General features: G+C 41.1%; 1 protein-coding gene and 1 long non-coding RNA gene across 2 annotated transcripts; both read left to right on the plus strand.

Annotated features, from left to right (window-relative positions):
- The first annotated feature begins 2,930 nt into the window (after positions 1 to 2,930).
- On the plus strand, positions 2,931 to 4,515 carry LOC137021153 (uncharacterized). The gene is made up of 3 exons (XR_010895286.1): positions 2,931 to 3,048; positions 3,613 to 3,685; positions 4,101 to 4,515. It is a non-coding gene; the product is annotated as an uncharacterized lncRNA (long non-coding RNA).
- A 1,083-nt stretch (positions 4,516 to 5,598) lies between these two features.
- LOC137021266 (uncharacterized) lies at positions 5,599 to 15,004 on the plus strand. Its single transcript, XM_067387546.1, has 4 exons — positions 5,599 to 5,666; positions 9,615 to 9,720; positions 9,903 to 11,158; positions 14,871 to 15,004. The coding sequence occupies exons 1-3, from the start codon at positions 5,599 to 5,601 to the stop codon at positions 10,911 to 10,913; spliced, it is 1,185 nt and encodes a 394-aa protein (XP_067243647.1). The 3' UTR covers positions 10,914 to 11,158; positions 14,871 to 15,004.
- Positions 15,005 to 24,207: the final 9,203 nt, after the last annotated feature.

Raw genomic sequence — 24,207 nt, forward strand, 5'->3', positions numbered from 1 at the left:
AAGATCACTCGTACGATCGTTTTTACGATCAACTTAGGCTTACGATGCTTTTGGGAAACGCAGCCCTGGTCAGTACCGTGCAATCAGATTAGTTTATTTCAGTGACGCAAACAGCGTCACTCTAGTTCAGCGAAAGTCCTTTCAATATCAACAAAGATTGCACACGGGAGACCTGAGAGTTTGTTCTATTCAGCCGTGAATTCAGTTTTAAATGACCAAACACACATTAATTATTTACTTTTCGCTGTTGACTCTCTTGTCGCTTTGCTAACGTCATATCCGCCCTTCTCTGATTTGTTTACTCCGCTTCCTGTTTGCTCGGATTTGCTCCGCCCTAGAAATCAAATTGATTCAATGGTCGACCAGACTCATCTGCTGGTACAGTGGTGAAGCTGGATTTTCCAGGCAATAGGAACTATACTCTAATTCTGGCGTAATAATCAAGGAACTTTGCTGCTGTACCATGGGTGCAGCAGGCACAATGATATTACGATATAAAAGTAGAGTGTTCCTTTAAAAATAACATTCAAATTGGGCAATATTTAAAGCTGCAGTCTGTAAGTTTTGCCTCTTTGTCGCCAACTCTGTTTGAAACCTGGAATTGCAGTTGTTTGCGGAATTATCATCTTTACGTGGGTTGTGGATTGGCATGACTCCTCAGCACGGATAAATCTAATGTTTTTTGTCTAATGTCATCACACCGGTGTGGATACTGTACCACAGATTCTATGTCTGAAGTATGACCAAAATAAGAATTATCACCGGAAAATGTCATCTGAAGGAGTAAGTAAAAAATCTGCCACTTTTGTTCTGATCAGCTGAGAAAAAAAGCATAAATAGCGCTGTCAATGGTTTTTAAATTATTAATCACCATTGGTGATTTTTATTGTTATACTTTTTTCTCAAATTGTTAATGTTAACAACATCAGCATTGCGTGACTATGTGTATTTACTGTGTATTAGCGTTACCTTGTAGATTTTGATTTCTGTAGCCACTCCGGATTACAATCCGCCATCAAAATGATCAGTTTAATTATTCCAGCTGCTGTGAGAAAAGGCTATAAATGATCCGCTACCAGTAGCATCCTCACATATAGCCTACTATCTGGGACTAGAGTGCGTGATTTAAAGGGGCCACAGCCTGAAACGGTGCATATGATGCCCCAAAATAGGCAGTTAAAAAAATTAATAAAAAAAAAAAAATCTATGGGGTATTTTGAGCTGAAACGTCACAGACACATTCAGGGGACACCTAGGACTTATATTACATCTTGTAAAAACTGGTTCTAGGGCACCTTTAATTAAATACCCAATGGTTGGGCTTGTCCATTTTGACCCAAATCAACAACCCAGCATTTTTAGAGTGAATAAGGCTTGTAAACATACGAAAATACATCAATAATCCTCTGTATGAGCTAATTTTAGATTAATGGGCATTGTTTTTACCTGAGTCATTGTTTTTACCTGACCGCGTGTAATACTGAACATGAATGTTTATTTCTTATAAACCACGCATACGAACGTTTTGATTATTGATGTGTATACCAACACAAACTGAAAGTTAGCTACATTTCATCATGGGGCATTTCTGTGGAGACCAGGGGTCTCATTTATAAAACTGTGCGTAGGATCCCTACTAAAAGTGTACGTACGCGCAAAAGCTAGATTTTGCGTACGCACAAAAAAAAAATCTGATTTATAAAACCATGCGTACGCCAGAACCGGCGCACAAATCCCTTTATAAATCCCAGTCAGCGGAAGATTGTGCGTACGTGCATCTCCACCCTGTGTCCTCCCCGAAATCACCATATATGGAGCTTACGACGCGTAGTTTTACTATGCATAACCTCATCTGCATATCATTTCCATACACGTTCCCAACCACGTGACACCATGGTTAACACCGTCAAAGGTACAAGACATTGGAAAATATTAGATAGATATGGACTATAAATGCCATTTGTGCCACACAGATAAAGATCATCCAATATCCTCTTCATGTTTTAGAATAAATATATCAAAATATCCATAAAAACAAAATTGTATAAAATACTTCAGATAAAGGTTTTAGGATAGAGTTCATTCATTTCCACTGGCCAGATAGTATTTTAATAGTTTTAAACAATTCAAATCAAATTTATGCAGTTTTGCTGATGAGGTGAACATATCTTTCAGGAAATTTAAAGGCTATTTTTAGTGGAAACAGATCGGACTACTTATTTATTGCAGTGTAATATACAATTGTCTGATTCGGCGCGTCACTGACAAAGTATTTTAAAAAGAAAACATGCAAATCTTACCGTTTTCCTCAAAATATATCCTTCAAATAGTAATTGTTTGAAGATCCTTCACACGACATCAACACCTCCTGCAGCTGTGGCTGTACAGTAAGCTATTATCATTTGACCTATTCAAACTGGACAACGGACCGTTTGACCACCGAATCCAGCAGTGTCTTCCATAATATCTAAGTTAAGTGTTCATCACTGATCGTCATTCTCGAAAAAATATTTTGTCATAACATCTGCAGTTTAGTTTAAAGAGGAATTATTGTGCTCCCAGCGCTCCTCGCTGTCATAAAACAGCGTGTCACTGGAAAAGTGATCGAAAGTAGCACATCTATTATCTCAATTCATATCACGAGGACTGCATCCGAAACCGCATACTTCTCTACTATATAGTAGGGGAAAAGCAGTAGGCGAGCGAAAAAGTATGTCCGAATCCGAAGTATTCATAAAAGAGTAGGCGAGAACTACCTGGGTGATGTCTAATTCTCGCGAGATTCGGACGTGCGTCTACTTAAAGTGCGTCCGAATATGCCTACTTATCTACTATATAGTAGGGGGAAAACAGTACGTGAAAGGATCAGTATGTCCGAAATCCTCATTAATCATAAATGAGTAGTCGAGAAGTTCCCGGATGGCCTACTCCTCCCGCCCAGATTCTGAAGTGTTCATCCGATGGACACTCTTCTATCCCAGGAGGCCACGGGAGAGGATACGTCACACTCGAACACGGAGGAGAAAAGCGGCATGGATGTTTTCAAATGTGAGTATTAAAAACCAAAAACTTGGCTACTTGTGTTAAAATCGCATTTGTTGAACTACTGTAGAGGTGTAAAGACGCTAGTCAGTGTAGTATAGTTGTGATTTTGCAGTAAAAACACGTTTTATTGTGTATACAGCTAAGAGGGGAGCTTCAATAAACACACGTTCGTCTCCAAAGTGGATTTACATTAATTCCAAACCATATACATCATAAAGTTGATTACTAAATGTTTATTTAACATCTGACAGGAAAATATTCAATAAGTAGCCTATTGCAGGTAATGAGTACATCACAATATGAAATATACATCTTGAGTGATGTGTGCTATTATGTAGAATTCACTGTCTGTTCCCAACACTTTACATGAATGGAAGTAAATGTACAGGAATGAATGTAAATAAACAAATGTACAAGTAACTAGATCTAAGTTATCTATTTTATTTGTCCGTTAGTACTGTTGGTAAATTATATACAGTTGGATAAGAAGTGAGTTAACACATCATAAACATGTAAATGTAGCACATAAATCTCAGAGGAAACATGAATCTTGTCTGGATGTTACAGGGACAGATGATCACACGTGTGTTTATCCAGTGGAGAGAGGCTGATGAAGGAATGATGGCGTCAATGGCTTTGAGTGAGTACACTACAGAAATTAATACAAATCTATTTAAATATTAACTTGTAGTTTATTTTAATTACTGCAATTTCAAACAGAGTTACTACAGCACTTCTGATTCTTGATGTTGGTATGTTTGCCTGCAAGGCAAGGTGATGGCAGCATTTGTGGGGGAAAGAAACCTGAATAATGACTGAATTTATATGTTTGGGTGAACTAACCCTTTAAGCCCCCAAATAGAAACTGTATGTATGCATTTATATTATGGTAGTACCTTGAAAAAGTAAACTTTAAGAAATAATCAGCTTTTTTGAGTGTTTGTGCCCAAGACACTAACAAAAAAGGATTTACAAAAATCACATTTACATTTATTTACATGTTTTCTTTTGGCAGATGCTTTTATCAAAAGTGTCATACAGTGCTCTTATTACAGGGATGATCCCCATGGAGTAACCTGGAGTAAAGTGTCTTGATTAAGGATGGTGACAGCTGCGGAGATTGAACCCGGAGATTTAGCCCACTACACCACTAAAATAATAAAGCTGAAACAAAAAAATAGCACGTAATTGTAAAAATATTGAATGAAATATGTCAGGAAACAGAATTCTGACATGAATTATTAAACGTTTCAATCAGTTTAAATGTTTTACATGTAGTCTTGTTCATGGAGAGCAAATGAATGTTTGGAGCAGACACAGCAGCAGTCAGATTGTCCCACACATCTTCTCCCACTCCTGCTTCAAGGTTGTGGGGTTCAGGGGTCCATCATCATCTTCCTCATCCTCTGGATCAAAGATGTCCCCATTGAGAGGAGCAGCAGTGAGGGACATTATAGATGGCAAAGACAGGTGAAGGTGCAGAATTGGCACAGCTGTGTGAGATGGCAGATATGCTGAAATATGCGATTTGTAAGAACAAGTTTGAATAAAGCTTTGATTCATGTGTTGTTGACTTGTATATGTATTTATTTATTTATTGTGATGATTACTTTTATTCATTCTATAACTAATTTATGTTTCCTATTGTCCGTAAATAAAATATATTTATTTTATTCATGCATTAATTCATTGCTTGACTGTAAATTGAGATGTGTTCACCTTGGTTGTATTTGTCTAGTGTTTATTCATGCATAGCTATGTCATATGACAAAACATTACAATTTGCTTGTTTTAATAATACATTATTTTCTGTAAAAAATTAATATGATTAAGTATTGGTCAGCATTTATTATTAAGTGTAAGTGTGGTCTAGCAATTCTGTTCATTCTGGGGTAATCTTTAGTAGTAATACATCGGTCTTCTCCAAAGGTGAGATCTTCAAGCAGCTGTCCGACATCTCCTTTGTGCAGATATTGCAAATGCTGATGAAAACCATACAAGGTATCGTTGTCAAGTTGCTGGTGCTGTGAGGTGTTAGTGCACCTGTCACTCATATCTTTTTTATTATATTATTATTGCAGAACTAACAATGAGCAATCATAATGACAAAAAAAAAAAAAATAGATTATATACACAGAAAAAAGCACAATGACAAGGTTAAATATCAGAATAATTCAACATAAGGCTTCAATATATATATATATATATATATATATATACATATAATTTTATAAGCCTAAGGGATGAAACGACAGTTAAATTCAATGAGAAAAAGGAAAACAGGAGATTTAAGCCACTTTTGCTTGTGGATAAAATTGTATGCATATAAAATAAAGAAATTAACAACATATTCAAGAGATCGCGATTTTGGGTTTTCATCATATATATATATATATATATATATATATATATATATAGCCTATCTTTAAGGATAAAACTGTGGGTCAGATTAGTAGGGTTAAAAAAAATTCAAGATATTTACAGATATGAATTAAACCTGTTGTAAAGTTGTTGCGCTTGTGATAACGTCGTAGGTCACATGATAACGTCAACATGGCGGATTATATCCGGATCACATTCATACTCAACGAGATTAGTACCTACTCTTTTAGGCTCGAAAAGTAAGTACTTACCTACTCAGCGAGTAGGCGATTTCGGACGCCTACCGAAATCAAGCCTTTGTCTCCAGAATGTGCGTACGCACGGCTCAAAGTTTGCTTAAAGGTGTGCACATTCTCCCGTCAAGTTTATTTTTATAGATCACAACCTTTGCGCGGGAACTGGCGTACGCACGCTTCCAGCCCCGTTTTGTGCGTACGCACGCTTTATAAATGAGACCCCTGGACTGGAGTTATTGCTTAACGACTTGCTTATGAATTTATTGCTTTGTCAAGACTAAATAAGAAATTTCTTCCTTCTTGGCACTTTTAATCTGTTCCAGACGTTTCGTTTTGCAGCCATAGCCATGTCAAAATGCCTGTTATTAGGCATTTCTCCCACACTGCTTGATGTCCGAATTGGATAAATATATTTAATTGAATAAATATACATCATTATTAAAATATTTCCACATGACTCCGCCAATGTTTAGTAGACGCCACACATATATTTGCATGTTATAAAGAAATATTCACGTTATGGTAAATTGTCATCATATTTATTTTATATACTGATGAGCAAGTGGTTCGGGGGCCCTACGCAACTTGCGTACCTTACGTATAGGGAGGATCGGCTCTGTATGCTGTGTGCTGTGTGGAGTATTTTTTGTGATTCCATATTTCTTTGAAATATGAAACTGCTATTCTTGGTTTTACATATTATGAGGCTAAATATTTTATATACACAAGTGTAAAGTTAGTAGGCTAAGAGTAAACATTTCTTTAACCTTTTACTTGAAGACTTAAAGGAACACTCCACTTTTTTTGGTCATTTTTAAGCACGATGCTAACGGTCTAATCAGATTCAATGAACTATGCTAAGCTATGCTAAAAGTGGTACCGCCAGACCCGGAGATCGGCTGAATGGATTCGAAAACGGTAAAACTCAACTGTTTAACTCTAGGGGAGTTGGAAAATGAGCCTATTTTCAAAAAAAGTGGAGTGTTCCTTTAAAATAGCCTATCATTTCTGATTCTTCACATAATTTTCTAATATGAAAGCTGTGAAAACTATAAAGGTGGAGCAGTGCGTACAGCATGAACTAAGACAGATAGACAATCATGTTTGAAAAGACAAGCAGCAAGATTATAGGCTAAGGATGAAGGTTCTGCTGATCCGGACAGCTGATAGCATGACAAGGACATTGAGTGAGCATGCACGAAAAAGCAAGAAAATTTCACCAGCACAAACAAAGCACAAATGAACAAGACAATTTTGGGTGAATTTGGAGCATGTGGGGGGCTGAGTGACCTCAGAATGACCTAAAAAAAAAATTATTTTAAAAACCAAAGCAGCACAAACAAAACCTTTACAGCACAAACCAGCACAAATGATTGAGACTTAAAAGCACTTAAAACAAATTTGACCATTTCTGCCACAAGTTATTTGTTAGTGGCACAATGTCTCTCATGGTTTCCAGATTGCACAGCGCTGGGAAGAAAGCTCTTGAATTCACCACAGATTTAATAACATCACTGTGAAATCACAATATTTTATCGCAATGTTATTCATCGCAGAATGCTATGTTAAACCACAGATATCAGATCAAACAGTTTCCACATCGACACTGTTTCACAAGTTCACATATCTATATAATTAAATAAAGTTATGGGTATTTGGCATGCTGTTTGTGGGGGAGGGCTCTGAGCTCAAAATTTTGGGCTGAACCCAGAGTACTCCCCCCTATTTGGTAATAATAGATAGGACTATAAGTGAGGAGGTGGGGTGGTGGAGGGATGTTGATAAACTGTCAACGAACAGAGGTAAGTCTGCAGTATATATACATATATATCTCTTGATGTTGGTTGAATTGATTAGCTGAATGCTTTCACTTGTGCTGATTAAGTTAATTATCTGCTCCTGCTCCTCCCAAAATTTGTTAATAAAACATCATTTGATCTGACCTGTGGTTTAACAGAGAATTCTGCGACGAATGTGAGTTACATTTCTGTCAAGTTGTATTTCACCTTAAACAAAACAGCACAATGTTTTGTAATTATGAAATAATTTAACATTATGGATACCTGACTTCAAGTTGTCTTGTGATGCACCAAAATGAAAATTCTTGAATGAAACTGATAACCATACCTCTGGACACCCTGGCCTAAAACTGACAATGATTATCTTAAATTGTACAATCTGATTTTCTTATTAAATTTTTTGTTTGGATTTCTACAAGTGTCTGTCCATGTTTGTTGGCTTCCCATGTTTTATGGACACATACCAGAGACAATGATTGCTATACCGTACAAACTGTATATTATATCCCCTAAACCTACCCATCACAGAAAACTCTCTACATAATTTAGTAAAAATTATGCATAATTTAGTATGATTTATAAGCTGTTTTCCTCATGGGGAACAAAAATGTCCCTACATTGACAAGGATTTCGGATATTGCCGTATTTGTGGGGACATTTTGTCCCCATAACATATGGCTTACCTTAAACACACACACACACACACACACACACACACACACACACACACACACACACACACACACACACACACACACACAAACACAAAGGTGTGTGTCTCTTTCAAATGTAAACAAGCACGACCTTGTTGCCGTCAACATATCAATCATCATCAGTCATCATTTAGATCAAATGTAATTAAACCTGGATCATTCACAACATTTTAGATCCAGCTTATTTTAGCTTTATTGCAGTTCACTTAAATATTTATGAATTCTGCCTTCTCTGTCTTACTGTGAATGAAGCACTTGTTGTTTCTCATCTTCTCAGTTGTGCAGTTAATAATCATTAACAGAACATTAAATAAAAATGTGTGTACATAAAAATCACTCTTGGTTTCTCAATCTGGAATCTGAACCTGATATTTTCTGCCCAGAATAGTCACAAATGGAATCTAGAGCTCTTCTGGAGTTCAAATTCATTAGGTTAGTGAATGAGTCAGAGCACTGGTGCAAAATGCTTGTCAGAGTGCTTTGTTATTGCTGGCTGGGTTTACTGCATGTAGGGTAGATCTTGACATTGTCAATGTACACATGCAAATTTTCAGGGCAAACAAAGAACAAGAGTAATGTGGAAAGCATGTTGGGTGTTAGGGACTGCAAGCATTCGATAGATATTAACCCTGTGTAAAGCCTGACATATGAAATATAAATAGAACTTTTTGAAATGGAACAGTTGATTAAACCTTTAGACAAAACCTAAATGTGTTTTTCTGTATCATATTTAATACATTACAAAAAAATATATAGAGGCCCAAACTTAGCAAAAATATACAATGTGGTGCATTTGCAGATATTTAAATGGCCAAAAAGTATGACGTAAATCAATGAGATCTTTGTTAGGGTTTTTTTTTTTTTCCCCAAGTCAAGTCTCCTTTATTTCTTTAGCGCTTTTTACTATTATGACTCATGCAGCATTACAGGTCAGATGCGAGATTGGGACCGGACCCATATTTAATCCAGTTCCATCTGGTTAGAGATTGGGTTCATCATGCTGGTTTGGAGACAGGTTTGTTGAGGACCTGTGCCACTGGCTGTCATGCTATAGCAATTGCATCATCAAAACAGTTGGTTAACCTGGGGGAGTGCCACTCCTACTAGACGAAAGACAACATTGTATCTTCTAATACTAAAACAACAACAACAACAACACACATGTGTTTATATATTGTAATTTTATATATATATATATATATATATATATATATATATATATATATATATATATATATATTGTGACAAGTCTCCCGAGCTCTCATCAGCGTCGCCCTGGAAACAAACAAGGATCACCTGTCAGCACTCAGCACGGGCCGGACCGTCACAGCTGCAGGAGATCAACGCACCCCATAAAACGCCACACAGTGAAACACCAGGTTGAGCTTTACACTCCATGCAGTGAAGCGCTAACGTCTCTCTCTCTCTCTCTTATCCAGACATCAGCTGGTGACGGCCCGGAAGCACTGCACTATTGACACTGCCACACGCTACACGGGACCCACACGAGACGGAAGCACCGTGCACCTGCACCTCTTCATTACGGTTCTGCACTGTTTTGTCACAATAAAAACCCACCCTCCGGGGGTTTTGCATCAATTATTTGTTGTGTGATTCTTCGCCCCGTGACACTGGTGGAGAATGCGGGCATTGCAGTGAAGAATCACACACAAATTCAACGTTTCTCAAGATTTTTTTTTTTTGTTTTTCTCTGTTTTCTCACACAGTCGGCGAACCCCGGAAAAAAGGCGGCACTCCTCCCCGGTAAGGAAGACCTGCTTAAGGGCCTGACAGAAGTGAGCGTACGACAACAACAACTCACCGAACACTTGGCAGCCCGCCAGGCGAAATTTGAAGAGGAACTTGCCGCTCTCCGCCTAAGCCCCGCTCAGCATGTTCTGCTGCCTGACCCCCGCGTCCGCGCCACGCAGTTGCTCCCGAAATTAACCAACCATGACGATGTAGAGTTATTTCTGCAGATGTTTGAGACCACGGCGGCTTGGGAAAATTGGCGAAAACGCGAGTGGGCACAACTTCTGGGACCTTTGTTGACTGGTGAGGCACAACAAGCTTATTTTTCTCTGTCTACAGAAGACGCGGAGGATTATGATGTGTTAAAAAAAGAAATCCTTGGCCGCCTCGGGCTGTCCGCCGTATCTGCGGCCCAGTTATTTCATGAATGGGAGTTCAAGCCCCGCCGCCCAGCTCGCGTCCAGGCCGCAGAATTGTTAAGGCTTGCCCGGTACTGGCTGCTCGAGGGCTCACCCACGGCGAGTCAGGTAGCGGAGCGTGTCACTGTGGACCGAATGTTAAGGGCTCTACCGCCGCCCTCCCGGCGGGCGGTGGGAATGACGAATCCAACCACCATCGCTGAGCTTGTTGAGGCCATCGAACTGGCGGAGACGGCCATGCACCGTGAGCCCGGGGAGCGAGCGCCGCTTTTCCCTCAGAGGGTGGTCCAGGAGCGACGCACGCCGGAAGGTACCCCGCGCACAGTACACAGGCCAGCGGCTCCCGGCCTAGGCGATGAACCGATGCCCACAGAAGAACCAGTCCCGCCTACCCGCGCCTGGTTGGCTGGGTGCAGTGTACATCAAGAGGTACCCCCCGATGCCCCACGAGTGGATATAAAAATTAATGGTCGTGCTGTCCAGGCCATCCTCGACTCCGGAAGCTCGGTCAGTCTGGTGAAATCTGAATTCCAAGGCCCAACTTCCCATTACCTGCGTACATGGTGATACCCGTCACGTCCCGGCCCGCCGAGTGACGATTTCCGCCAGCCCCGGAGTGTGGCCCGTGAAAGTGGGCATTGTGAAGGATCTACCCCTCCCGGTGCTTCTCGGACGAGACTGGCCGGGCTTCGAGGAACTTCTGCGTGCATCTACTCAGCCACCCAGCCAGGCCGGGAGCCGCCGCCGCGAGCGCCGTCGTTGGAAAAAAACACCCCAGACCACGCTGTTGACGACGGACAGCGGGAGAGATGGTGAGTCCCCTTCTCAAGCTTCTAACATGTTCTTTGATGTGTTTCAACAGGTCCAGGGAGGGGGCTCATTCGCAAAGGCCCAGCGCGAAGATGACAGGCTGAAAAACTGCTGGTCTCAGGTTCGAACATTAGAGGGCCAAACGCATCAGCCAGCACCCCATCCTCTCCCGCACTTCATTGTGAAAAACGGCCTGCTGTACTGTGTCGCCCAGCGTCGGGGGGAGGTTAAAGGAGCTTCTAGTGGTGCCAAAGCCCAAAGTCGAGATGGTCATAGAGCTAGCTCACAGCCATCCAATGGCCGGCCACCTGGGGAGTGCCAACACCATCCAACGCATCCGGGACCGTTTCCATTGGCCAGGTCTGGATGGAGATGTGAAACGGTTCTGCCAAGCCTGTCCGACCTGCCAGCGAACCGCACCACGAGCGCCTCCCCCCTGCCCACTCATTCCACTTCCCATCATTGGGGTACCTTTCGAGCGCATTGGGATGGACCTGGTGGGGCCGTTGCCTAAGTCTGCTTGGGGACATGAACACATCCTGGTGATCGTCGATTACGCCACCCGGTATCCAGAGGCAGTCCCCCTCCGGAAGGCCACGGCAAAGAACATCGCCCACGAGCTCTTCCTGCTCTACTCCCGTGTCGGCATCCCAGCAGAGATACTGACGGACCAAGGGACCCCGTTCATGTCCCGGCTGATGGCTGACCTCTGCCGGTTGCTCTGGGTAAAACAGCTCCGGACCACCGTCTACCATCCACAAACGGCCTCGTGGAACGGTTCAACCAAACACTGAAACAGATGTTGAAACGTGTAGCCGCTGAAGACAGGCGCGACTGGGACTTGATGCTTCCCTACGTCCTCTTCGGAATCCGAGAAGTTCCCCAAGCCTCTAGTTCACTCCTTCTGAACTGTTGTTCGGACGACAGCCACGAGGCCTGCTCGACGTGGCCCGTGAAGCCTGGGAACAGCAGCAGCCGGCACCTCTCCGCTCCGCCGTCGAACACGTGAGGGAAATGCGTGAGCGGATCGAGAGGGTCATGCCATTGGTCCGGGAACACCTCATGAAGGCGCAACAGTCCCAACAGCATCTATACAACCGGGCGGCGCAGCCACGAGAGTTCCAACCAGGGGATCGAGTCATGGTGCTGGTTCCCACGTCCGCGTGCAAGTTCCTCGCAACCTGGCAGGGCCCATTCACCGTTGTGGAGCGGGTGGGACCCGTAAATTACCGGCTAAGGCAACCGGGGAAGCGGCGCGAAGAGCAACTGTACCACGACAACCTACTGAAGAGGTGGGTGGGGACCCCGGAACAGCTCACCGCGCTAGCCTCCATTGATCCCCTGGTCATGGACATCGGAGATCATCTGGCCGCCGCCCAGAAGACGGAGCTGAACCATCTGGTCCGTCAGTTCTCCGATGTGTTCTCCTCGCGCCCTGGGCAGACCAACGTCATCCAACATGACATTCGCACGTCGCCCGGAGTCATCGTGAGGCAGAGGCCCTATCGGGTCCCAGAGGCTCGGAGACAGGCCATCGAAAATGAGATAAGTGAGATGCTGAAGATAGGGGTGATTGAACCATCACGCAGCGCCTGGTCCAGCCCCATCGTCATGGTACCAAAGCCGGATGGCACCCTCCGTTTCTGTAACGACTTCCTCCGTCTCAACGAGGTCTCGGAGTTCGACGGATACCCAATGCCCCATGTCGACAAACCACTGGAACGGCTGGGGAGGGCCCGGTATATCACAACTCTCGACCTCACAAAAGGCCACTGGCAAGTTCCACTGACCGAGTCCGCCAAGGAAAAAAACGCCTTCTCTACGCCCAGTGGGCACTGGCAATACCGGACCCTCCCCTTCGGCCTGCACGGGGCACCGGCGACGTTCCAACGAATGATGGACATCATCCTGCGTCCGCACCAGGGATATGCAGCGGCTTACCTCGATGATGTCGTTATCCACTCCGAGACCTGGCACGACCAACTGGAGCGGCTACGGAGGGTGCTCCTGGACCTCCGGCGGGCTGGACTGACCGCCAACCCCCGGAAATGTCATCTTGCCCTCGCCGAGGCTCAGTACTTGGGTTTCTGGGTGGGTAGAGGACTAATTCAGCCCCAGAAAAGGAAAGTGGACGCCATCAGGACAGCTCCCCGCCCGGAGACTAAGACTCAGGTACGAGCTTTTTTGGGGTTGGCGGGGTATTATCGCTGTTTTATCCCTAACTTCTCTTCCTTAGCATCTCCCCTGACAGACCTGACCCGGAAGGGGCAGCCAGAGAAGGTAAAATGGGACAACACGCTGGAAAAGACCTTCCAGGAGATCAAGACGGCCCTAACTACTGAGCCGGTCCTAAAGGCGCCCGATTTCAACTGCCCCTTCCTGTTACAGACAGATGCCTCAGACACCGGGCTAGGGGCGGTCCTCTCCCAAGTCCAGGAGGGTGAGGAACACCCCATCACCTACATCAGCCGTAAGCTGACCCCGGCCAAAACTAAGTATGCGGCAGTAGAGAAGGAAGCCCTGGCTATTAAATGGGCAGTCCTGGAGCTCCGCTACTACCTGCTGGGACGCCGCTTCACGCTGATGACCGACCATGCCCCACTCCAGTGGATGGCCCGCGCCAAAGACGCCAACGCCAGAGTAACGCGGTGGTTCCTAGCGCTCCAGGACTTCCACTTCTCGGTGGAACATCGGGCCGGGAACGCCAACGCCGACGGACTCTCCAGGCTGTGGTCAGCTTATGCAGGTCTGTCAGGGCGCACTCCCCACCCACCCCTATGTTCCGCAATGTATACTGCTAACTTTCGTTCCAGGAAGAGTGCAACGCTTGGGGGGGGGGGAGTGTGACAATTCTCCCGAACTCTCATCAGCGTTGCCCTGGAAACAAACAAGGATCACCTGTCAGCACTCAGCACGGGCCGGACCGTCACAGCTGCAGGAGATCAACGCACCCCATAAAACGCCACACAGTGAAACACCAGGTTGAGCTTTACACTCCATGCAGCGAAGCGCTAACGTCTCTCTCTCTCTCTCTCTCTCTTATCTTATCTTATCGCACCACGAGCGCCTCCCCCCTGCCCACTCATTCCACTTCCCATCATTGGGGTACCTTTCGAGCGCATTGGGATGGACCTGGTGGGGCCGTTGCCTAAGTCTGCTCGGGGACATGAACACATCCTGGTGATCGTCGATTACGCCACCCGGTATCCAGAGGCAGTCCCCCTCCGGAAGGCCACGGCAAAGAACATCGCCCACGAGCTCTTCCTGCTCTACTCCCGTGTCGGCATCCCAGCAGAGATACTGACGGACCAAGGGACCCCGTTCATGTCCCGGCTGATGGCTGACCTCTGCCGGTTGCTCTGGGTAAAACAGCTCCGGACCACCGTCTACCATCCACAAACGGACGGCCTCGTGGAACGGTTCAACCAAACACTGAAACAGATGTTGAAACGTGTAGCCGCTGAAGACAGGCGCGACTGGGACTTGATGCTTCCCTACGTCCTCTTCGGAATCCGAGAAGTTCCCCAAGCCTCTACAGGGTTCACTCCTTCTGAACTGTTGTTCGGACGACAGCCACGAGGCCTGCTCGACGTGGCCCGTGAAGCCTGGGAACAGCAGCAGCCGGCACCTCTCCGCTCCGCCGGATTGATTTAATGCAAGGATGCATTAAATCAATCAAAAGTGCTAACGTCTCTCTCTCTCTCTCTTATCCAGACAGCAGCTGGTGACGGCTCGGAAGCACTGCACTATTGACACTGCCACACGCTACACGGGACCCACACGAGACGGAAGCACCGTGCACCTGCACCTCTTCATTACGGTTCTGCACTGTTTTGTCACAATAAAAACCCACCCTCCGGGGGTTTTGCATCAATTATTTGTTGTGTGATTCTTCGCCCCGTGACAATATATATATATATATATATATATATATATATATATATATATATATATATATATATATATATATATATATATATATACATATATACAGTACAGTCCAAAAGTTTGGAACCACTAAGATTTTTAATGTTTTTAAAAGAAGTTTCGTCTGCTCACCAAGGCTACATTTATTTAATTAAAAATACAGTAAAAAACAGTAATATTGTGAAATATTATTACAATTTAAAATAACTGTGTACTATTTAAATATATTTGACAAAGTAATTTATTCCTGTGATGCAAAGCTGAATTTTCAGCATCATTACTCCAGTCTTCAGTGTCACATGATCCTTCAGAAATCATTCTAATATGCTGATTTGCTGCTCAATAAACATTTATGATTATTTTCAATGTTGAAAACAGTTGTGTACTTTTTTTCAGGATTCCTTGATGAATAGAAAGTTCAAAAGAACAGCATTTATCTGAAATACAAAGCTTCTGTAGCATTATACACTACCGTTCAAAAGTTTGGGGTCAGTAAGAATTTTTATTTTTATTTTTTTGAAAAGATATTAAAGAAATGAATACTTTTATTCAGCAAGGATGCATTAAATCAATCAAAAGTGGCAGTAAAGACATTTATAATGTTACAAAAGATTAGATTTCAGATAAACACTGTTCTTTTGAACTTTCTATTCATCAAATAATCCTGAAAAAATAAATATTGTACACAAATATTTTGTACAATTGTGCACATTAAATTTTTCTTGAGCAGCAGATCAGCATATTAGAATGATTTCTGAAGGATCATGTGACACTGAAGACTGGAGTAAAGATGCTGAAAATTCAGCTTTGCCATCACAGGAATAAATTATTAGCAGACGAAACTTCTTTTAAAAACATTAAAAATCTTAGTGGTTCCAAACTTTTGGACTGTACTGTATATATATATATATATATATTACATCACACACACACACACACACACACACACACACTGTATTGCCAAAGGTATTGGGACACCCCTCCAAATCATTGAATTTCCAATCACTTCTATGGCCACATGTGTATAAAATCAAGCAACTAGGAATGCAGAATGCTTCTACAAGTGCAATGCAAAGCGTCAGATGCATTGGTGTAAAGCAAGCTGCCACTGGACTCTAGAGAAGTGGAAACGTGTTCTCTGGAGTGACGAATTACGCTTCTCTGTCTGGCATTGCAATGGATGAGTCTGGGTTTGGCACTTTCCAGGAGAACGTTACTTTCCTTAATTCTTGTGCCAAGTGTAAAGTTCGGTGGAGGGGGGATTATGGTGTGGGGTTGTTGTTCAGGGGTTGGGCTTGGCCCTTAGTTCCAGTGAAAGGAACTCTTAATGCTTCAGCATACCAAGACATTTTGGAAAACTTCATGCTCCCAACTTTGTGGGAACAGTTTGGGAATGGCCCCTTCCTGTTCCAACATGACTGCACACCAGTGCACAAAGCAAGGTCCATAAAGACATGGATGAGCGAGTTTGGTGTGAACGAACTTGACCTCAACCTGATAGAACACCTTTGGGATGAATTAGCAGGTCTTCTCGCCAACATCACTGCCTGAACTATATATATATATAGTGCTGGGTGGAAGGATCACGTGACAAGGAGAGCTCAGTTTAAGGCCCCGGAGGGTGGATTTTATTGAAAGACAAGTGTATATGTGAGTAGTGGCAGTGCTCTTGCTTGCAGTAGTTCCAACAGTCGTGTCCGGGTGCAGGTGAATCCTTGCGGTGCTTGTGGCGATGCTGATCGGTCACACACTGCTTTCTGGAACAGAATAGAGAGAGAACTTTAGTCTGCTGTCTCATGGAGAGTCTTCTCCGTCTTCATCTGTGAGCACGCTGCTTATATGCAGGCAGGTTGATCAGCCTGTGATGTGGCCGATCAGCCTGTGATGACTTGTGAGCAGGTGCTCCTCATGAGTTTCCAGGGCAACACTGATGTGGACTCTCGTACACATACATATATACATACAAACACACATATGCAATACTGATAATAATGACAATTATTACAAAAATTACAAAAATCTGTTTCCTCATTCACTCCAGGTAACTTCTTACATTGTAGAAGACATTTCAAACTATTTTCTCTTATGGTACATGGAACAGATTAAATTCCAATCACTTTAAGGGACTCTCTACCATGACCCACCTCATTATAATCAAAAATATCAAGATGTGCACATCTCAAAAACCTAAATTGGGCTCAGGTGCAGGACAACAAAAAAACAGTGATGAAAAAAATATGAAGTCCAAACACTGAAAATAACTGCTCCAATAAATTATTAATTCAATGCAGCATTTCGACCAACAGGTCTTCATCAGGCACAATATTCATGTGGAATACAATCAACTCTTTATAGACAACAGGTATTCAGCTTAATGAAACTGACTCAAGAAACAGGTGACACATAATATAGCTCATGTGAGCAAGTCTGCTTAATCACTTACCAAAGAAGCATGTCAAAATTCTTCAGGAAAATAAGATTTTCTAATCAAGGTGATAAAATGCAAAAATGAGTACACCCTCCTAAAAGTTACTAAATAAAACTAAATAAAAATTTTCTGGAGTAAGTTTAAGGCAATGTTTGATCATCAGGTAAGTATGTTGAACCAAAACATTTAAAGAGAAGTAATTTCTTGACAAATAAAAGTGTTATATAGCCCACTAAATCATTCTCTGACTTAATCCTGACAACAATGGAACCACTTGGGAGAGAACTGCCAGGAGACTTATTTCTTAGCACAAAAGAGGACAGTGGTACAAGAGGATTACCAAATCATTGTTTTAAGTGTGAAAATATAGCAAAGGTAACAGAAATTCAAAAACAATGGACTTGCGACAAGGCCCCTGAAATAATCAAGTCTTCATTTTTAAGCTTTCATTTAGTGAGAAGGGATTTCTTTCCTAGACAAAGAGTGGGAGAAATACCAAGTGAGTGTTTCAGAGCCAGCAAAAGCTATGAAAACAGTGACTGTTTATCTCACAGAGTAAGATGCAGCCTGCAGAAATGACATGCATGGTTGTTGCTCTCACTGGAACTTCCTTCTGCAGCCAAAGCACAATAAAGTCAGTTAGCCATTTTCAAAGCCCATATTTATAAAATATAGATTCTGGTAATCAATACTCTGGTCTCATGAGACCAGTCATTTTGGATCTAACAACATCCAAAATGTTATGGTGTTGCTAGAGGAGGAGTTCAGTGAGAAGTGCCTGGTTCCCACAGTAAAGTTCAGTGGTAGTAAAGCTCTTATATAGGGATATATGAGCAGTGTTGGGGAGTACTTAACTACATGTAGCGGCACTTCTAGTTTAACTACATTTTTCAGTAGCTTGTATGTAGTTCAGTTACTTTTAAAACAGTGTAGCTTTTCCAGTAGTTAACTACATTTTCCAGCAAGTAGCGGTGTAGCACGACTAAAAGCTACAAGCTACATTCCATTTTGCATTCTGACGAGTTCGTCTTCAGCGTCTTCCGATCACGAATTAAAATCGTGCATTACCGCCATCTATTGTTATATAGTGCATCTTGTGGCTTTATCAGTTCATCAGCAGTTCATCGAGAAGAGATCGTCTGATGATTATGTAAAGGACAAAGCATCCATCAACTGAACAGAAAACAAAATCGTGTTATAGCTTAGTGCGCTTATCACACGGCAAAGGCTGATCTAATAAAAACAGTTGCTCGGATATAATAATGTTCACGCGAGAAGCACATGATTTGCGTCTCAAAGCTTTATAACTGCATGTGCTGTGAGTTTAACCTGTATTTTTCTGTGTATCCAATTTATGTTCCGGTTTGGTTTAAGTGCAGGTCCGGTTCCAGAATCAAATCATTGAGGGTGCTTCTGAAATCAGTGAGGGTGTTATAGTAAAGTGCAGATGTAATTTGTAAACAACGGCTCCACCATAATAAGAATAGCAATGTATAGTGAGACATTTAAGATTAAGTAATTTTACAAATAATTGGAATAGAATTTCAAAAATATTGATACAAAAATTCTAATATTTTTCTAGTCTGCATTTACATTTCTTATTCTTATTCTTATTATTGCATATTTTTGTCCCGTGTTGTGGTTATGGTAGCAATTTTGAGCATGAATCCTGCATTTATATGTAGAAATCACTTCTGAAACTGCAGAGTGCAATTGGTGGACGGTCTTCTCATAGCATGAAAAACATAATTTATATTAAAATTCTGAATGTATAAAGCATGCAAAGAGAGTCAGTGTAAGATATAGGCTACATTTGAGTATTGTATCTTTGATATAGTTTATAAAATAAAACAGTACGCTTTGAAATCATAATTGTAGTGCACTGGTTTGTTTTAAACCCCAAACATCTTGCTTAAACATTCTTCATGAACAGTTATCCAGTTATTTGTAATAAGCTATGTCATTTAAAAAAAAAAAAAAAAAAAAAATCAAAGTAGTTTCAATGTAGCTACACTGTAAAAAATGACCGTGATTTTAACAGTAAAAGACTGTAAAAATGCTGCGGTGAAAAACTGTCAATTGGTTTACAGAATGTTTCCGTACCATATACGGTGAATAACTGTTAAATACCGTTAAATTTGTAGTTTTTGGAAGTGAAAAATAACAATTCATCGTAAAATTTACAGTGAAAAAACATAAATTAACATTCCCACAATTCCCTGCGTGACACTTCACATTTGATATATTTTCGTTGAAATAACTCTTTCTTCTTAGTTTTTCTCATTTTTTTCTAATCAGTTACGTACATTAGGGTTTACAATAAATGTACAATTAATGTTTATTGCATTTTTTAAATTTCATGCATGTTACCATGATGGTGTTTAGTGTGTGTGTGAATGACACTGTGTGCACCTTCTATATGTTAGTATTGTCCTCCTCAGCTTGTGGAAAAGCTGCTTGTGATGAACTTTGATTCATCATGTGACTCTTATCACCACTGTGTTTGGTGACTGTCAGTGTATTATAAAGGTACAAAACAGATATTAGTACTTCATTAGGTTGGTAAATTAACATTATATCAGTTAATGAAATACGTTATTTTACCTTAAATTTAACAGATTTTTTTTTTTACATTGCTATTGTGTTTTTTACGGTAATGTTCTGGCAACCACAGCTGCCGTTTTTTTACCGTAAATTTTACAGGGATTTTTTTTTACAGTGTAGCTACTTTTTGATAGTAACTTGTAGTGTAGCTAACTACTTTTTCAAAAGGGTAGCTTGACAGTAGTTTAACTACTTTAATTTATGAGTAGCTTGTAGCTTGTCAAACTACAGTTTCAGAGTAGCTTCCCCAACACTGTGTATGAGAGCTGAAGGTGTGAGGGAGTTTTGCTTTATCAATGCTGTCATGAATTTCCACACCACTGTGTAATTTAATACACAAACTTGAAACAGAAAATATTACCCTTTCCTCATTTCAACATGACAGTGAGGATATGCATTCTCCCAAGGTGAAAAACCTTGTGTGGACATGTATTGCACTCAGTCTTAACACTCTTGAGCACCTGTTGGGGATTCAGTAGAGTTGAGCAACACTCCCCAAAGATCAGGGCATTTAAGGAGCTCATCATCCAGGAGTTAAACAGGACAGATGTGACAAATTGTCATAAACTTGTACACTCCGTGCCAAGAAGAGTCAGAGCAGTATAGCAACTTGTTCTCTGAACATAACCTGCTCCGGAGCAGGTTATGTTCAAGGCTTAGTTAGCTTAAGAGGAATTCAGATGCGTATTATATTATCAATATGGTTATATTAATGTATCTAAATTTGTTATATAGTTACAGTTATATACACAATGTTATAATATACAATATCATATATTGTATAATATATCATATTATATCATCTCACACATGGATCTGCTTTTTATCCTTTATAACAGGACATTTTCTATGCTACAATTTCTATAATAAAATGCATATTATATATGTGATATCTTATTAAATAATTAGCATCAAACTTACAAAATTAAGATTAAAAATGATTGCATAACCACCCAGTAGGTGGTGATGTGCACCAAGTAGGTTATGTAAATCGCCATTAAACAAAAGAAGAAGAATGAAGTAGAATGGCGCGCTTTTTCTTAGCGTCTGTTTCCATGGTGAATCATCGATTCGTCGCTCTGTTGAGAATGTCTTGTGTGTTAACCGGGAACATACTCTGGTTTGGCTGAACTTACTCCCGGACACATTTTTGGAACCAGCATACCTCGAGTAAGCAAGGTTTGGGTTAATCAACCGAGAGTTCAGGGTATATGTGACAGTAAGTTAACCCTGCTTTCTGGAATCGGTCTTTGTCAGGTGACGTCACACTCGTGAAAACCGAAGTGCATTATGGGTGTCGTCGCCATTTCTGAGGTATCCAAACAATCTCTGTATCAGTGCAGAGTTGTTTCTTCTTTGGCTACTTTTCATTGTAAAAATGGCACACTTTTGTTGTGTGAAAAGCTGCAATAATATGTCCCACGATAGAAAATGTCAAAAACTTTACTACGAGATTAGATTTAGTCGGTTTCCTACTTGAAAAAAGGCTGTCCGGAGAGTATGTAACGTTAGAGGCAATAACAGAGGCGCCGGATCGCACGGGTTGCATGAGACGCAAAACATCACTTTCGTCAAGATATCTCCATTCAAGTATGTTTGCTTTCTACATTTCACAAAGGTAAGTTAGAGGTTTCTGTTTTCTAAAGTAGAAAACGTTATAGCAACGCATTGTTTTGGATTGTATGTGCTATGAAACAAGTCAATTTAAACTGAATCCCTTTACTTGAATATGTCTACATTTTATTTTTCTTAATTTTGCTACAGCATTTTTATACTTAAGGTACGACATTTTTGCTCTGTATCTATATACTGATTCTAATTTTCTGACTACTTTTTACAGCTGTGGTCTGTGGACCTTTTCATTTCATTGCAGATCAGCCTGCTTAAAGATTATGGAGACTGACCCCAACTGGACACCATCCCTCCCTACATTAAGGCCACATCAGCATTAAACACAGGCTGTGTCTCAATCAGCTCCCTAGTTCATTAGTTAGGGCACTGATCAGGACGGTCTCAGTCACAAAATTTGTATACACAATATACTGATTCAAGAGCTCAGAGCTGATTGAGATGCACACACAGACACTAAGGAAAAACAATCCAGTCAGCTACTTGGGTAAAGTTGGTTTTATATTTGCACATTCAGACTTCTGATAAATTCAGACTTTCCAATAAATATGCAATAAATTAATGTTTGCGAATTTTAAGCAGCGACATGATATTGACGACCAACGATTGTCAACTTATAACATTTTTCACAGTCGATCAAAATAGGCAAGTATTGTTTAATGGCATATTTACTTGTGAATGTCCACTGAATGTCCAATGTAGTGTGATTAACAAGGCTATTGAATACGGATGTGCGAATATAAAACCAACTTTACCCAAGTCAGTCAGCTGACACTATGGTCCATCAGGCTGGAGAAAGTGATCATCTTCACACTGAGAAGATGCAGGAGGCTGGAGGAGATGGTGATCTGCATGTGCAGAAGTAAACCGACTTGATATGTACAGGATGTCTGATGTTTGTTTTGGAGATGATGTTAATGTACTATACGGGTCTGCCAAACCTGGGAACCTTTATGGCGTTACAATTTTTTTTTTTTTTTTTTTTGTGCCTCTGATTCCAGACGCAACAAATACAAATTTCAAATGCTTCTGTGAACCTTAATATACCTCAGATTTGATCTGCCTGCACAACACTTCTAATGTTTCCCCTGAGACGGTATACAGAACATTCAATGAAACTGTGTCATATCTATGCAAACCTGAAGCTTTCAGCTGTATGGGCATACAGAGATGATTTGCACAGAAATATGTCTCCTTTGTTTAAATACAGAGTAGCAGAGATTACTGACTGTTTTGAGATTTTCACAGAGAAACCATCCAATCAGCGCATGTTTGAATCTTTTGTAGAATTGTAGTGTAAAAATGTGCTGATGCTTTATCCAGTCTTGCATGAACAATAAAGCATGTATAATTAAATTTTTCAGGGTGATTTGTAGATTTATGTTATATGCACTTATAGTATTAACAGGATAATTAATAATATACACAATCTGTAAATCAGATATTTAACTTGCATGACATATCTTTGTTTTTATTATTATTAAGGCCTTTGGACAAAAAAAAGAAAAAGAAAAAAAAAAGACTCATAATGTCATTGACCCAGACAACACAGAGGTAGGTCTAAAAGGTATACTATATCAGAATGTACTGTAATAAAATACACTATTAAATTCTACATACATCTCTGATGATGCCTTGTTTATTGGAACAATGTTTATTGTGTTATACATTGGTTTATGTACTTAATGCAATAAAGAAAAAAATGCATGAAAAAAAGGGTAGTATTAGTTCAAAATTCTTCCTGATAGTACTAAACCATCCTTAATCATGCACTTGTTATATAGTTAACACGACATCATTATCGTTACTATACTGTGTTATCGCAGTCCTTCCTTCAGAACATAAATAAATCCTGCACCCATTAGTGAAATATCTGTGATCTTCGAGGGATTTATAGTTTTTAAATTGTTCACTATGCGTTTATGCCATAAACAAGACAGTTAACAATATTTAAGTATGATGATTTAGGTAGCAATGCGGGGTCAGCAGCACTCCAACTTACTGCAGTCAGCTCGTACAGATCTATGTTATGAATGGATGAAAAATTCTCCAAATAACGGTCCCTGGCATCTTTGGTGAGTTTATCGCGATATGAAATTTTAACTTTGTTCTTGTGCTTCTTCATATTTGCGAGTTATTTGCTTGTTATCTCAACTCGTGTAATCTCTTTCATTCTCACAGTCAGCAGGGATACCACAAATATGGCGCCGCGGTGACGTCACACACAACAAAATCACGTGTCTGACAAAGACCGATACACCCCTGGGCTGCACCGTTTCCAGGAAACAAGTCGTTCAACCCGGAAACCGCAGCAAAACATTGCGCCCCGGTTTGAGCTTGAACGTGCCCCTGTTGGTCGAAAATTTGCATTGAATAAATAATTTAATGGAGCAGTTATTTTCAGTGTGCGGACTTCATATTTCTTTTTTCACCACCTCATTATAATGCCTTGGCATAGGATAC

Source organism: Chanodichthys erythropterus, chromosome 6 (genome assembly GCF_024489055.1).
Source record: "Chanodichthys erythropterus isolate Z2021 chromosome 6, ASM2448905v1, whole genome shotgun sequence".
Classification (NCBI taxonomy): Eukaryota; Metazoa; Chordata; class Actinopteri; order Cypriniformes; family Xenocyprididae; genus Chanodichthys; species Chanodichthys erythropterus.

Coding starts and splice junctions, on each gene's coding strand:
- LOC137021266 (XM_067387546.1), top strand. CDS start 5,599: ATGGCGGATTATATCCGGATCACATTCATACTCAACGAGATTAGTACC. Junction 5,667..9,614: donor TACTCTTTTAGGCTCGAAAA/GTAAGTACTTAC, acceptor TCTCTTATCCAG/ACATCAGCTGGTGACGGCCC. Junction 9,721..9,902: donor ACCTGCACCTCTTCATTACG/GTTCTGCACTGT, acceptor TTTCTCACACAG/TCGGCGAACCCCGGAAAAAA.